Here is a 17,069-nt window from a genome sequence, read left to right on the forward strand (position 1 = left end):
AGTGGAGAGCATATGGGGGACAAAGAGTGGGGAGCAAAAGGGAGTGGGTAGGGACAAAGGAGAGTGAGATGGGGACAGGCGTGGGGGACACGGGAATATGGGTATGGGAATGCGCGTGTGAAAGGGAAACGGGAAGATGGGTGAGAAGTGAGGTATTTATGAGATAAGTGGGAAAAAGAATTCAAACATGGTCAAAAATTAGGTGTTCACAATATGGACTATAAACAAGTATGTGTTACAAAAATGCGAAAATATTAATATACTAGTTGTAATTCAATCAAGAGTAAATTTTATGAATGGTCATCCAACTTTTAGCTTCATTACGCAAAAGTCATTATTCTTTTTTTTGTCACACAAAAATCATTTAACTTTGTTCCGGTTATCACAAAAATCATTTTGGCCGAATTTGACAAAGTTTCCACCGAAAAAGTGACGTGGCAGCCTTAATTAGTGTTTTATATTGATTAAGAAAGTTAAATATAATATTAAATCATACCTTGACCCATAAAATACTTGACCCAATTGCTTGAATGGAGCTCATTTTTTTCCATACTCTGTACCTGTCATGATTTACCTATGCCTTGACCCATTTTAAGTGCAACTTAAGAAAATTTTCAGTTCATTCACTAAAACTATTTAAAATGCAAAAATGGGATACTTTAAATAGCAAAATAAAAAAGGGACTAAATAAAGTGAAACCATTTCATAACAGTGCATTCTAATATATGCCAAAATGTTGGCTATTAAGTAAGACCAACCCAACAAAATACTGCTTAATAAGCCAACATAAACAATTAGAATGCACCGCATAGTGAAAACTGCAAAATGCACATTCTGTGCCATTCAAACTATATATTTAATACAAAAACACAAAATACTCCATAATTTTTTACTTCCTAGAGACCCTGGACTTCTTTTTAATCACGGCAGTAACATAGTCAATCATAATTTTTTTCTTCATACTCCGGCCTCTCTTAGAAACACCAACAGCAGCAACTTGAGAAACTTCATCACAAATAACAGTTTCAGAAACTTCAGCACACACAGCAACTCCAAGTTCAACAACTCCAAGTTCGACAACAGAACCAGTACACATAGCAGCCACCTGAAAGACCAAAATTTAATTGCAACTTATTTAAAATTCAACTAAAGAATCCACAGCATAACCAACAAGCCTCAGTAATAGTAAACTGATTTGTCAAGTTAAAGTTCAGTCCTCCATCTTTGTTAGTACCAGAATTACACCACATTTCAGAGTGGTACAAATTTGAATATCCCCAAAAATCATCATCTTCTTCTTGAGTTGGAATTGTAGTTGTTTCTTTTTTAATTGGCATCTGAGCATTTTTTTGGACAAACTTAGAATGCCCTCTGGCATTATGACCAACTTCTTTACAGATTGAGCAAGTTATGGAAGTGCTGCCCTTTTTAGACAATTTTCTAGCTGCCTTGCTTTCTTTTTGTGCTTGTCTTTTTGGTTCCATCTCTTCAGCTTCCTTCCTCCTGGATTTAGCAGGTCTTCCCCTTTTTTTCTTGACCAATTTAGGTGGAATTACTATACCACCATTAATAACTTCTGGCCAATGCGACTCGGGGTTAGTGGGGTTGATAAAGTATGAATATACATTCTTAAAGGTCGCAATATGATAATAGGCCACTACAAAATCCTCTACTCTCTCATTGTTTCCTAAGATACTCACAACATCATGCGGACATGGTAAACCCGTCAAATCCCATCTCCTACATGTACAAGTCCTGGCAACCAAATCAACTATTGGGAATATGCAGTCATTCGGGTCTATAGCAACATCACTCAACAAGCTTCCACCATAATTTTCTTTCAGCCAGCAACCATCTAAACTAATTAGTGGCCTACAACCTGATTTAAAAGCAACTTTAAGTGCACTAAGGCATACATAGAATTTCAAAAATCTCCCTTCATCTCTCCAAATAGTGGCAGTTGAGCCAGGATTAGATTTTAATAGCTCTGCTCTATAAGATAATAGCCTTGCATATTGATCACCCTCTTCTCCATATATCCATTTCAAAGCTAATCGTTTGGCCCTCCAAACCTTAGCCTTACTTATGGTATAACTATAATCATCAGTTACCCTCTTTATGATGCCATTCAACTCCATGCAGGATCAGCCCTAAAAGTACTGAAATACCTCTTAGAAATCCATTGAGCATCCATATGAAAATTCTGAAACACATACCCACCAGTATGTGGCATATCAATAGATTTTATTTGAGTTGTTGGATCCACATTACTCACAACACTGGCATACACCTAAATGGATAGCCATCTAATTTACAAGCACATATCACCCTCGTCTGGTCATTTGTAGGAAACTAAAGTTGGCGCCTATTCTTAATACCCCAATTCCTGCAGGCTTCTTTAAACTGCCCAAGACTTCTAAATTTCATTCCAAGTTCCAAGCTTGGATTATACTTATCCTTTTCTTCCTCATACTCTGGATATGTCACCTCATCCTCCTCCTTATTTTCTCTATCATACTTGACATCATTTAGTTCTTCTGATGAGGCAAAATCAAGTCAAATTTGTCATTAAGTTCAGGTATTAGAATACTAGTGGATGATGGCAATCTGCTTGCTATTTTCTTAGGTCTTTCCCTTTTCTTTCTAGTATGTGTTTCAACTATTATATCACTAAAATCATCATCAGACTCAAACAAGTGATAGTCATCATCATTAAAATCATTATCAGACTGATTTGTATCATCCCAGAATTCCCTTTCATTAATTCCACTCAAGAAATGTTCAAATTTCTACATATAAATCAAATAAATAACCATAGTTAGAACGAACAAAAGTAAAAAAAAATATATCATTATGAGAAACCAGAATCAACAAAAAATTAATTTGGGTCTTTGGGAATTACTTCAACATAGAAAAGAGAACAAGAAAGACCCATATTCATGCATGAAATACCCTTCAAATGTTCCCCCAAAAAGGCCGATTTAAACCCTAAGATTGAGTGTCACAAACCCTAAAACTCTGAAAAATTGATAATGGGCATGTTGTAATTACACATAAACAAACAAGAACAACAAAATAATATTCGCGGTGGTCCCTTGAATAACACATAAACAAAGATAAAAAGAGTTTGTTTGTACCTCATGTTCCGCCCTTGTTTTGTTGTTTCTGCTTCATGGTGGTCCATTGAAGCAACATATGATGATAATGGAACAAAGAGCTCAGAGAGTTGCCTAATTTATTCCTCGATCTTGAAGAGGATTTCATCTTTTTCAAGGAATATTTTTTGTTTCAATACATTGAGCCCTAACTGAGGAAGTAACAAAGAGAGAGAATTAATTTTAAGGAGAATGGGTAGGTCAGGTTTATTTGGTGTATAGTGGGCCGGGTATAACTTAGGCGGGTATAATGGGCTTAGTATATTAACCCTATTTAATTGAGGAATTTTTACCTCCTATAGCAAAGGTTAACACCTTATTTATTTTAAATAAATATCATTTAAAAAAGTTATATTCTATAGATACATTTTAAGGTTTATAGCAAAATATTTAATTTTGGTTACTTCCTAGCCCTAAGCCACTAAATACGCTAATCAGTTGCACTATTTTCTTTCTCTCTCTACTTTGATACATCTCATTCTCTTCCCTCATCCCATTAAAATTTTCGATCTCCTCCTCCTTCCACTGATTTGTGCAAAACCCACTTCAGAAATTACTATATGTGTTTTGATTAAAAAAAATACCATCGGCTTCAGCAATGGAAATAATGCATAATCGGAATCGATCGCGGAGTAAGTCGGTGGTTGCTTCTTCCTCTTCTCTTTCTAGTTCGCTTGCCATTTCTCCTCCGTCGATATCCTCCATTGTAGTAGGAGAATTGTTAGAGTATAGTTACACTCGCAAACTAGGTGCCGATTGCGAAGGATGCGCGGGAAATAGAAGGGCAGGTCGAAGGAGTTGCTGAAGTATATTTGTCTCTGCCAACTTCGGTTTGTTAGTGGAGACAAAGGTGTCTCCAGAGATGGTGAGTCTGGAGATATGGATGTTGTAGGATGACTTTCTGTTAATATATTTTAGTGTATTTTCATGTATTTCATTATATTCATTTGTCTTTTTTTCAATTGTAATTCAATGTATCTCGTTGTATTCCATGTATTTCATTGTATTCATTGTCTTTTTTTCTCATTGTATTTCAATGTATCCCGTTGTATTCTATGTATTTCATTGTATTCACTGTCTCGCTATATGCCATGAATGTATTCATAAGTTTTTTTAATTAATATAATTTATGTATTCAGATGTATTATATAATTTCTCTGAAGATTGCTATGTTTTTGGGGTATTTTTCGGTTGAGAATCTTTTTTATAACTGAAAATACCAAATTTGTGTGTTATAATTGAGTTTGTTGAGTTATATTAGGAGTCTATTATGTTAATTGATTCACTTTCCGTTTTAAAAACAGTGTAATCCCCTATTTCACGCCGTGAATACAGTCGAATACAATAATCTGTCCAGATGCAATCGCATGTTTCACTCCATGAATACAGTCGAATACACTCGAATACAACAACTGATTAGCTGGACTTCCCTGATTCACGCCTATTTTTGCTATTGTATTCATGAATACAATAGCTTAAATACATCAAATACATCTTATAACCACATAAAAGGTATCTATAATCTGTAATATAGCAAATGGTATCTATAGATGGCTAATTACTACTAAAAGATAATACTTTATGAAAATTTCCCTTTAATTAAGCACATACACTAATTAAGGCTGACATGTCACTTTTCCAGTGGGAACTTTGTCAAATTCGGCCAAAATAATTTTTGTAATAACCGGAGCAAAGTTAAATGATTTTTGTGTGACAAAAAAAATAATAATGACTTTTATGTAATGAAGCTAAAAGTTCGATAACCATTCATAAAATTTACTCTTCAATCAACTCCGAGAAAAAAAAGAAATAAACAACAAGAATGTAATTCACACTTCACACTAACTGACCAAGCAAAGGGACAATTTGACCAGCAAAGATTTTGATAAAACAGAAGTTATTAATAGGTTACGCCATTTCGTCAAACTCGACTAAACCAATCCACAAATTCTTCAAAATACTATGCGATCAATTGAAATCAGCAGTGAGATGCACCGCAAACAGAGTATCAAGCATTCACCATAAAAAATGATAGATTCAAAATATTATGGTGGATGGTGCTGAGCAAATGCCATCAACACAAAAGCAAAAAACATAAATATCATATGGTGGAGGGTATTATACGAGAGCATGCACCTGATATATTTTCTTCCTTGTTTTTAATACTTTAAAGTTATTAAAGTTTCTTGTGAATTGCATACCTTCAGGTCCCTATAAAACATCATCAACATAATTCTCTAGTTTTTTTAGTTCTAGTAGAATTTTTTTTTTTTACTCAAGCAGGAACGAAAATAAAATAAAATCATTTTCGATGTAGATGAAAAATCAATACGCCTGAAAGGAAAAAAGAAGAAGAATGATAGGCCCTTGCCAATTTTCAACTTTAAGAAGGAAGACCAAGTAATTCTATAGTGGTCGTAAAAGTACAGGCGCCTTTTCTCTTTTTGTCATTTTTACCCCTTTCAAATATTTGTTTAATCTCAAAAGATTGGTGTTTAACTTGAACAAAGCACATGCCCTATAACCAACTCAATTGTCTTTCCAAATTAGAAAAACTCTTCCCAAAATGCCTTTCAAATGGGAGTACATAATATTTCGCGATCTGTATTATCTAGCAACAAAACAAGATGATCAGGTACTAACTTCAGCTTGCCTCTCTTTTTTCGGAAAAAATAAAACACAAAAAAAAAACCTCCTGAACCACAAGCTAGCGCTTACATTCAGCAAATACCCACTCAAGTTTCCGTGTTCTTTCTACTTGTACATACAAATGCAACCAAGTCACAGATTCTCACATATTCACCGTGTTCTGGTGTATGCTACGGTCCTTTAGCTTACCTGGTGGCGTAACATGTCATCAAGACTTTGGGGATTCCAGGAAGCAAAATGATTATGCAGCAGCATCGCTACTGTCTCCTTTTGACCTTTTACTCTTTTTCTTGGTCTTTGGTTTCTTGCTTCCGCTGTGTTCTTTTGATGCCTTCTTCCTTTTAACAGGCTTCCCTTCCTCCTCTTCTGTCTGTAATGTTTCATCTGGATCTTGCTGCTGAGGAGGTACCTGAGATTCTGAAAAAGCATAATGACACATCTACTTGTTAGGATAGTTAGATCTTAAGGAAAAGCAAAGGCAAACAAGGAGCGGAGGGGAAGGAAGGTGGAACAGACAGAAAAGCTAGGCAGAAAATAGTCTTGGTAATTGGTCGAATCTATTAAACTAAGAAAGAAAGAAAAAAGCAATGGACAAAAACAACCAAAGAACTCTTCAGGCAACCAAGAGAAAAGTAGTGGTGCACAAAATCGACCACAGAATTCCAAGTAAGCTCATAAGCCTGCTAGTATGGTATGGGGCAGCACCCAGAATATATAAAAATGATAACTTCATTCTGTCTCCAGTTCTCCCGAGTTCTGACAAATTCCTATACTAAATTCTAAAAGGATTTAACGTACTGGACCGTAAAAGAAAATTATATTCCACACGTCAGAAGGGAAACATAAGAGCAAGGCAGACGGAAATCCAGGTTGAAGAAAATTTGTTGATGTCTTAAGAAAGAGAATATTTATACTAACTGGACACAGATACAGTCATACAGACCAAGGCATTATCACCGAAGAGCTAGGAGATGTAGAAAGAAAGCTTACCTCTCGTGGAGAATTTTGAATCAAAAACAACACTGCTGAGATGCTGCTTCAAGAAAACCTGCATCCAAATTCCAGCTGAAGTACTTGAGAATCTCTCTCTCTTACTGATTTAAGATAAATAATAGATACATGTTCCTAATTCATCAACTATGCCTAAATCCCAAATTAATTAAGGTTTGGCTATATGAATCCTTCGTTCATAGTTTACCTATTTCTACACTGTCGATCTATTGCAACCCTACTTTTTATCCGGGCTTCGGACACGCTGTGCCTTGACATAGGTGGAGATTGTTTTATACCCAAATTAATCCCAATGTGTAGTAACCATGGACAATAAACTATCATTTCATTATCTGTTGTTACAGCCAAATATTTTGTTTTACAATTAGGAATACGCGTCCAAATTCTCGCATTAGTAGTATTTCTGCATATACGCATGCTTACGAATATTTATGGCACACCACACTCTTGATCTGACCTACAATACATGCTACATGGTGCTAATGACGGGTAAGCAGCACATATTAAACTTGAATCTCTTTGATCAAACCAGCTAACTATTTTGTAAACATGTAACAGGGAAGAAGAAGCTCTGTTAAAGCAATATAGCATCTGACCGCAAAAATTTATCATTAGGCGGCAGGACAGGACCACATCTAGACCCATATCATGTAGACAAACTTTATATGTCAACCAAAAAGGCAGGAAAAGAAAAGATAAAAGTCAGAAAGGGTTTCTTTCTTAAGTAATAACCTCTTCATTTAGAAACATCACCAATTATCTTTATAGTCAGAATATGGGACACTAGAACCACTAATACACTATGACTTGGTCGAATTGGAATGCTAACTCAGGAAAGCTTTAACTTTAACAACTTCGAAGTCGAAGGACGATAAGATATCAGGTGAACGCGAGTGTTCAAAGAGAACAATTCAATTTGCCGAAACATATAAAGTTTTTGAGGAATTCTAAACAAAAAGCTTATCAAAAGAGCCCTGACGAATAATGGGAAGTAGATTGTCCAATAAAAAAAGAACATAAGATATCAGTGTTTCAAGAAGATACTTTCTACTGATAGATAAGTGAACATTTTATTGAAACAAAAGAAACACCACGAATTGTGCAGTGAGTAACACAGGATCCTTACAAAAGTGACAGTTTCCATATCAAAAAGTCTTAAAACTCAGTTCCAATCTAATCTAACGTGATAGGATTGGAACTTGTATTCTATACTTCAATATGGTAGAGCTTTGACTTTTTAACTCGATAGTCCGAAGAGTTAAACCAGCCCAAAGAGACACCAATTCAAATTTGAGTTTCAGTTCTAAAATGTTGCAATGCACTGATATGAAGAGCAAAAGGAGAGCAGTCAACAGCCACTCATTGTGTGTATGTGTGTGTTTGGGGGGTTAAGCAATAGCTCAGCCAAAATATAGCTGTCTATTGAATTGTCCACTCATTTCTTATAAAATCTGTAGCATGGACAAATAACATACCGCAGAGAGAAGTTGCCGTGACTTGACATCCCAAATGCGCAAGTAGCTGTCCAATCCTAATCAAAAGTAACTTTTTTCACGTGAATAACTTATGAGGAACACGGGTTGAAGAAAAACAATAGCACTTCTATAAAGAGGTATGTGTTCTACGCTTCCAGTTCTTAAATAATGTGACAGACAAGGTTTCAAAAGCTTCAGACTTTCTAATATGAGATTATATCTTGCATTCAGCAAATGCGGAACCAACATGACTATAGGACAATATCTGTGTTCCCAGGCAGTAGCTTCCATCAACAAAGTAATCATATATCCAGATCAAAACTGTTGTGAATACAAGGACCATGGATAAATACATGAGGCTATAACTGGGTTATAAAGAAGTTATCTGGGATTTCACATACTCACCACATGAGGCTATAACCGGCAGGTCTGGATGCCTAACTATAGATCTTATACTTCCAGAACATTTCCCCAAGAAGGATCCCAAAAGTTTCCCTGAAACAAAAAGGATGCACTCAATTGTGAGACCCACAATATGTGAATTAAATGAGTCTAGACATCAGAATCGCGATTTAGAGAGCAAATTGTGTTCCTAGACTGACAAGTTAATTTTCATAAACAACAAGAATCATGTCAAAGAGAAGTAAACTGAAGGAAGTTCAAGCTATTAAAAAAAGCAGAAATCAACAGGTCGACACAGAATACCATTAAAGAACACCTTTGTCTGTGTGCAACTGCGTTTGTGAAACTGAAGTCATAAATCATATCACAATGCTCTTACGCATTAAACAAATGAAATGCAAAGTACAGTGGCCCAGCTTAAACATAAAACCTTATCAGTGTAGAAGAAACACAAGTTTGAACAAATGTATTATGTTTGCCACGTAAATCCATTGTCGTACTTTCTATAAACAATATCAGTTCCATGCCAGAACCAAATAACAGAACACACTTAAACTTCGATAACACAAATGTGGAGAATAACATGCACAATCATAAAATTGGTCTAGCAATATCCTCAATAATTTTGGAAAAAGTGACTAGTGTTTTAAGGATATCTTGCCCTTTCCAATGCACCCTTCTTCCACAATAATAAAATACTGTCTACTTATATGGCAAAGATGTATATGAAAATTATGTCTAATGACACCATAAACAATTATCACTATGTTGCGACAACTGTTTACCTGTGCGTATATCAATAGAAGCAAGATCGCCTGACCCGTTTCCTATGTATATTGTCTGTCCATCCATATCCTCAGCCACAGCTTTAATAGGGGTCTCGCGAAAATCAAATGAAATAACAGGCCTTCTCTGAGCAGCAATATCATAAAGACGCACCTACAAATTACCCAGTTAGTACAGTATATATCAGCAGCAAAAAAAATTAATAGGTAAATCAGCAACAAATTTACAGACATGAAATGAACCTGCTTAATACAACTTTTAGAGCATCTATGTCCAATTACAGGCTGCAGGTTCAACAGTAAGCAGAATGGGTGTATATGTGGATCTGATCTGGATCAACTTTAGTGTATTTAATAGGCTGAAAGCAATCTATGCTATTTAAACCAAAAACCAATACAATAAAACAACAGGCTTCTCTCCATTAAAACTTCGAGAAGCACCAACAACAGACTATCTAATGTTTCTCAACAGTGAAAGGAATAGAAGAGCATACTGGCATAAAAAGATGGTACTGCATTGTGGAATCTGGAGAAATCCAGTCCCAGTATATCTCTGCAACCAGAGAACCCCTAGGGGATACGGAAGCAGGATTTGTGAAGTGAGCGTGTGTGGCTGAAATGCAAGACTAGCTGAGCTCTTTTATTTTGGTGGATTCACTGAGCAATTAGTCTAGATCCACCTATGGAGACTTCCTTCTAATTTATATAGATTTCAATATTGTAGAGGCTATGATTAGGGTCTCAGTAGTTAATACGTAATATAATGGAGGGTGGTGGTTGGAGTTGGGTAATGAAGCAGTGCAAGAGTTGGCTGCTGTTTTTTTTTTTTGTTGGTGGGGGGGGGGGGGGGGGATGAAAAAAAATAGCAGCATTCTAGGAAGAAGACAAAGGAAGGAAGAAAATGGTTTACACGGACTGCTAAGCTTGTCAAATCCATTTCAGCACTGATATTGACCAGCCTAAAATATATGGCATGTTGGAGAATCAACTACTTTTTTTATGACCGACAAATCTGTTTGGGGCCGACCTTTAGGACCAACCGCACCCTTCAAAACTAGGGGATAATGGGCCCGCCTGTCTACCCTTTCCACTTAAATATTGGACTCGGTTTGCATGACGTAGGGCTCAAACCTATGACCTAAGTCACAAGTCTATCAACCTTTGCCACTTGACTAAGCCCTAGGAGCGGAGAATCACCGACTTTTGAGAACCAAAAAGTTATAGACCCGACCAAAACTAAAATCAGCCCACCAATTTGGCACCCTTCTCGGATTATTTCTGGGACCTATCTCTCCCTCTCCCCTCTCCATTACCTCACTCTCCCACCCACTCCAAGAAGGAAGTGGCCCTAAAGGTTGTCTTTTGGCAGTCTCACAAATGCCTGAGAATGCCTAGATGTGTTAGTCAAAAGACGGCTATTAGATAAACCACATGAAGTCTTTCCTGGCAAGACGGCGTATGAAGTTGTTGCATCAAAATTTCCTTCATGACACAAAGGAAAAGCACACAATTAATGGAGCTAACGAGAAAATTTTGGTATAGGGAAAAAAATACCTGGTGACTATTAGTGCCTGCAACAAATTTGCGGTGGTCATCTTTGCACAAGAAAGTTGCAGATGTAAACCAAGTTGGGGTAAATATATCAAGGCTGTTTTTTGGTGGCTGGAACAAGAAAACAACACGTCAAATTCATGAAGTATATCAAAAAGCCAGTCAATTGTTTGCTACACCCAGAAATTCTAAAGAGAAAGATGGTGAAACTCACAGATTTTGCGGTCCAAACTTTAGTGCATTGGTTTATATCCCAGACATTAACCTCAACACCCTTCCTGATAAATCAAAGAAGAAGTCGTTAACTAACACGCTATTTCCATCATCAATGTTATCTTCCAAAACCCTATATTCACGATTACTCACCCACCAAACAATGCATAGTTTTCATCTGCATCTACCTTAGAGCACAAAATACTGCCTGAACCACAAACATTCCATGTTGTTTGTGTAACTTCACTACCAGAATCTTCAAGTGACTTTGACATTTTAACACACTTCATGCTTGCTTGTCCTTTTCTTGTGCATGTAAGCAGGGTACATGACCTATAAACAACACAACAACAACAACAACAACCCAGTACATGACCTATAAATGTATAAGAAAATATATAAATATAAAATTAAGAAGAAAAACTTTCAGAAACAAGCCTGATTTCCTCTGAGTGAGGCCACATGTCTAACAGTCTAAGGCAATCTTAATCTTCAATCCACATGCAGGCCAACACAGGGCAGACACATCAGTTGCAATGCTAGTTACTTACCAGTAATAACTCATTTCAAACAGTATATTGTTTTAATCAGCATCCAAGGGATGTTGACTCTGGATATTATGGAATATGAAATGATAATCTAGTGACCATCAATTATTCCAATCTTCACATATTGGGTACAGCCCAGAAGTTTATAATTACATTTGTATAGGAATATTCATAAGAGGTTGTGCAGTTCATGGATAGCAAATGGGATAACATGCGATTAACTCTTATTCCATGTTGAGTTCATGTTTGGCCTTCATATCATGTGGGACACCAATCAGCCAAGGGTCTTGCTAACACAAGCTAACATCAGAAGTAGAAATTGCACTGGTCTAGAATAAGCCAAGAATAACATGTTGCATATTACTCTTATCCCTCTGCCTAATATTTACAATAGATTGTTTTTTTTTACAAAGGTGGTGTTCAGGCCAACTTGTACTCACCTTGACTATTCCACCAGGTACTCCGACCAACACAGGTACCGGGTAACTCTACTCACCAATGGTTAGGCAGATGGGAAGAAATTACCTAGTATCGTCTCTGCCGGGATTTGAGCCCCGGCCTCGAAGGTCGGCACCAACTTTATTTATAGCAAATAAAATGTACAACTTAAAGAGAAGGACAAAGGTATATTCCTCATTAGTCATTAGGATATGTGGAAAACATAACCCAACGTCATTCCATCCGCACGTCAAACAACTTTAGGAATATCTTTTGCCAATTCACATGTCAATTACATATTCGATCAGAAGGTAATCTTCTTTCCACACAAATTAAGCGCGGGAGAAATACATATTTAAATATTTGGTTTGCTAAAGAAATGACCAAGCTATTGAGTAATATGTACTGTTACCAAGTCTGAGAATGCGCTTACTTCTACAAGTTGCTTACTCCGTGAGCTAACCTGGGTGAACAGATATTTCATACTTGTACTCTCTAAAGCAGGTCTAAGACAATACCTTGATGATGAATTCAATCTCTCTTTTCCAAATAGATGTAAACCAACAATAGAATTATCTTCAGATCCTGTTTCATTTTGACTTCCATTTGAAATGGAGGCACGAACATCTCCATTGACAGGACTAAGCACGTCAATCTGTACAGTATAAATGTAGTAAAGGATTCACAAATAAGGCTCAATACTCGAGGAAACTTGACAAGTTCATATTATCTCGATTTTGATCAAAGATGAAGCCTCACCGATCCACTTTTCCTTGCTACACCTAGTAGCTGCAAAAAAATGGAAAGAGAACGACAAAGGTCAAATATCTCATTGTCAAAGTATGTTTTTGGGAAGTAGATAACACTCAAAGACTACATCACAGGCAATTGAAGATAAATATCCAACATTCTCCAAATCAGTTCTAACTTCTAAGTAATACCTTTACTGCATCTACACTGACTAAAATTAAAAGAAATCTTTTACGGCATCCTTGCACAATTTGACCTCCAAAACAAGATGAATCTATTTATCACCAAAATTAAACAAGATGATTCATTGCATGATGCCAGTATGAAGTAATTATACGCCTCAAGAGGCGTTTTAACTTGCATAACCAAAACACATGTTTACATAAAGTACATAACCTGATATTCGGCCAAGCTGTCACTTGAACTTACTCAAGTCTCTAACTTGGTTGAACCAGGTAAAGAAAGGAATTTTTCCCACTTCTTTTCTACCCCCCAAAAAAGATTCTTTTCTTTTTTTGAGTTAATGACATGAATTATTATCATGTTAACTAGTCACTCAGAGCAAATGTCCAAAGTTGCAAATTAAAAGAAAAAAGCCATCTAGAAGTTATTGTTGCTGATTATTACTCTATTAATGGGTGGAATTTTGGTTTTCGAAGGAATTGCAATGATTTCCATTTGGATAGGGTATGCTTATTGCTACAAGAGATGGGAACCCTGCCCATTTGTCCTAACAAAAAGAGTGTGTCTGTTAGAAGGGTACAAAAGAACAAGTGGATCTGAACATAGAATTGATTTTTTCCTTGCAGCATGGATTTCGCTTTCAGTACCAAGTGCAATCCTTTTGATATTTTCTAATTTTATCTACTTTGTAGCGTAAGCATCTCCATGTGCGAACCTTTATAGTATATCTATTTCGTGGTGTAGGTCACATTGGAAGCTACACATCATGGACCTTTAACTAATGCACCCACAATGTTTGTTGAGATTGGTATACTTTCTTTTACCTGTCATAAATTTCATTTGACCCTCTGTAATAATATAATAATATTAAGTTTTTTCTCCTTATCGAAAAACAAAGATTGTGTATTTTCTTTCATCGTTAGAGTGATATACCTCATCTAATGGCAAAGACAAATGGCTATGTTTCTATCTAATCAATTGAAAGCTGTTTATTGTGTACTGTGTAGGTAGCACAGAGGAATACTGGAAGAGACAAGATGCCGCACAAGCCATTGCCTTAGTTGGGTATCCTTTTACGCAACAAACTCTTTTGCAATATTTATTAAGTTTCTCATCTGTTTCTATTGTTAGCAGAACCCCAAATCTTGTTGTTATGCGGAATCATGCATTGGCATCTGCCAGGCCAATTGAACCCTTTAGCGCTGCATTCATTACAATTCTAAAAGAAATCAGAGGAATATCTTTAATTCTCTTTTTCTAAAATAAAATTAGAATTCTTCCCTCCAGATTGAGAGCACTGGAATTGGTAAGCATCCTGAGCCTTCTATTTCTAATGATTTTGGGGTATCCAGTACTCTTCAGATAAATGAAGAAAAGGGAATACAAGAATTAAGAAAGTCTAGTTCCGAAACAAAAGCAATTGCGCAAGTGGTTTTCACTTAGAAGATAAATCACTTCGTTATGTGAAACAAGTGGCTGAAGATGATGAAGTTGAATCATGTCTGTGCCGAGGTCTTCATCTCAGAGGACTTTGAGTTTATCACAAAGCAGCTCTTCTAATTCTGATAATTGCTCATCCTGCCTTAGTGAAGGAGACAGTACTACATCCTTTTCAAAACCTCATAATTCAGAATCATCATCGACATCAGATTCAGAAGATTGCAGCCAAAACTCTAAAGGAAGAGAAACTTCTGAAATTATGCAGAATGGTTTTTTTATCCTGTTAAATCATGCTACTCCATTTCTCATGACACCCTATCACAGCCACATCTTGGCCTTGGAAACAAATTCAGAGAAGTTCTGGACCATACAAGATCCAATGCTTCATTTGGTTGGTGGGAAGAAATGATTGTTGCACTTAGTGCTACGTACAGAGAAAGGGGATTGGTCATGTAAAGAACTTATTTTTGCATTCTAGAAAAAATACTTAATCTTAAGTTCATTTGCATACTTTTGCTATCTTCTCGGACAACATGGAAAATGCAAATGCTAATCATTTTTAACTCCTTATATACTCTGTTATAACTAACAGAAGCTTGTAATTGGTTCAATACTCCAGCATAATCTCGTTGCTAGTCATTCATATATAAAATGCTTACCTTACTTATCAAAAAGAACAAATCCATTCATATCAGCTAACCAAAGAAAATACCGGAAGAAGTTCGGCCTTAGTTCATTTTTTCTTAGTTAACAATTTTTTTTCTATTATCAGAGTAGCTTCTAGACTTCTGACATTCCACAATCAAACCAATTTTCTTTTACCCTTTTGTGAATTCAGATTAAGAACTGATGTAGGACTAAATGTACAACTCCAAACAACACATGTGATTCTTCAATCAGCTGCTATGCCATCACTTCACATACAAAACCAACTCTCAATCGCAAAAACTATCCACCTAACGCTTCCACCTAAACCTTCAATCATACATGTAGAAAACACAGAAACACACTGTACACACAAAACATTGATAAACAATGGAGAAAAGAACAAAAGAAAACACACTAAATCAAATGTTAGCCCACAAGTACAATAGTATCGCGCATAATTGATGTAGCAAAGTTGATAGATACAACTTACAGGGTCAAATTCACGGTCAACAATTGACGTGGCAAGCACACACCTGGAAGCATCAGGCTCTCCCCATCTCTCCACCACCTTAGGAGCTTCCTTTTGCTCGCCCTTACCTTCAATAACTACACCCAAAAAAGATACGTAAGAAAACAACTACTTATTAGCACCACTAATTCTAAGCTAAAAAGGGTCAGCTTTAATTCAAACAAAATAGACAAAAAAAAAACTTAAGATACTAGCGTTAGTTGAAGAAGAAAGGGATTCAAACTTTATCGAAAAGTAGAAATTTAAAGCTGAAATGGGTTTACCTTTGATTAATCCAAGAATGTCAAAAGTTAAAGCTCTAAGAGGAGGGCAACCAGGGCACTCCAAAGTGGTAGTACGAGGCATATTTTTCTTCTGTGTTAGTTCCTATCCAGTGTGAATTTTATTCAAAAAAAAACCCCCACGAATTTAGCAGAAAATAGGAGGCAGAAGAAGAGGAAGAGAGCTGCACCAGCGGTAATCAAGATCTATATTGGGCTTGATCGGTTTTATGTTTGCAACAGTGACTAGGGATGGCCCAACTGTATGGGCCGATGGCTTACGGGGCAAGTGCACATATAGTATAAAATTGCACTGGAACCCTATTTGGTCACCCCCATTTAACCTATACCCATTTTTTAAAAAAAATTTAACTTGTACTTACTTGTTAAAAAACTTCAGCTTCCTTTCTCCTCCCCTTCTCCTCCTTCATTTTCTTTTTTCTTCTTCTACAATCTGATTCCATCGAATTCATACCTGTAACGGTTTTTACTTCTTAAACTCATCAAAGCCTCTGTTATTTTATGACCACTTGAATTTACATGTTGTTTCAACTGCACATCTATTTAAATTATCAATGGATTGACTTAAGCACGGAAATACAATACATTTTCATACATTAATATAAAGAGTACGTAGCCTATTTTTTCGAAATATGAACTGGGGAGGAACTTTACAGTGTTTGCGTACTAGACTAGATATTGCAGGGCATACGTAAAGGTGAGGGAAAAAGAAAAACCAAAAAAAGGAAGGCAAATCCCTATGTGCAAAAAACTTCAGCTCTAGAGCTGAAGTTTTCCGGTTACTAAACAAAAACTTATAGAATAAAATTTTAGCTCTAGAGTTGAAGTTTCCAGTTACAACACAAAAACTCAGGGCCGGCTACTAGAATGCTGAAGTTTTGCGTGATTGTCTTTGCTACTTTCAGCCCCGTATGCTGAAATTATGTGAAAAAGCGGGTACGCTTGCAATTTTTTCCCAAAGCGGACACAAGTTAAAATGTGACACAAAAAGCGGGTATAGATGCAAATGCC

At 36.3% G+C, this 17,069-nt stretch overlaps 1 protein-coding gene and 1 long non-coding RNA gene across 2 annotated transcripts; both read right to left on the reverse strand.

Annotated features, from left to right (window-relative positions):
• Nucleotides 1–688: 688 nt before the first annotated feature.
• On the reverse strand, nt 689–3,334 carry LOC107817315 (uncharacterized). Its single transcript, XR_001655145.2, has 2 exons — nt 3,138–3,334; nt 689–1,105 (listed from the first exon to the last, which is right to left on the reverse strand). It is a non-coding gene; the product is annotated as an uncharacterized LOC107817315 (long non-coding RNA).
• A 2,342-nt stretch (nt 3,335–5,676) lies between these two features.
• On the reverse strand, nt 5,677–16,235 carry LOC107817314 (uncharacterized). Its single transcript, XM_075250414.1, has 12 exons — nt 16,041–16,235; nt 15,739–15,854; nt 12,987–13,016; nt 12,746–12,882; nt 11,395–11,574; nt 11,243–11,306; nt 11,032–11,139; nt 9,478–9,631; nt 8,696–8,785; nt 8,291–8,346; nt 6,795–6,852; nt 5,677–6,221 (listed from the first exon to the last, which is right to left on the reverse strand). The coding sequence occupies exons 1-12, from the start codon at nt 16,120–16,122 to the stop codon at nt 6,046–6,048; spliced, it is 1,251 nt and encodes a 416-aa protein (XP_075106515.1). The 5' UTR covers nt 16,123–16,235; the 3' UTR covers nt 5,677–6,045.
• Nucleotides 16,236–17,069: the final 834 nt, after the last annotated feature.

The sequence above is a fragment of the Nicotiana tabacum genome, chromosome 3 (genome assembly GCF_000715075.1).
Source record: "Nicotiana tabacum cultivar K326 chromosome 3, ASM71507v2, whole genome shotgun sequence".
Classification (NCBI taxonomy): domain Eukaryota; kingdom Viridiplantae; phylum Streptophyta; class Magnoliopsida; order Solanales; family Solanaceae; genus Nicotiana; species Nicotiana tabacum.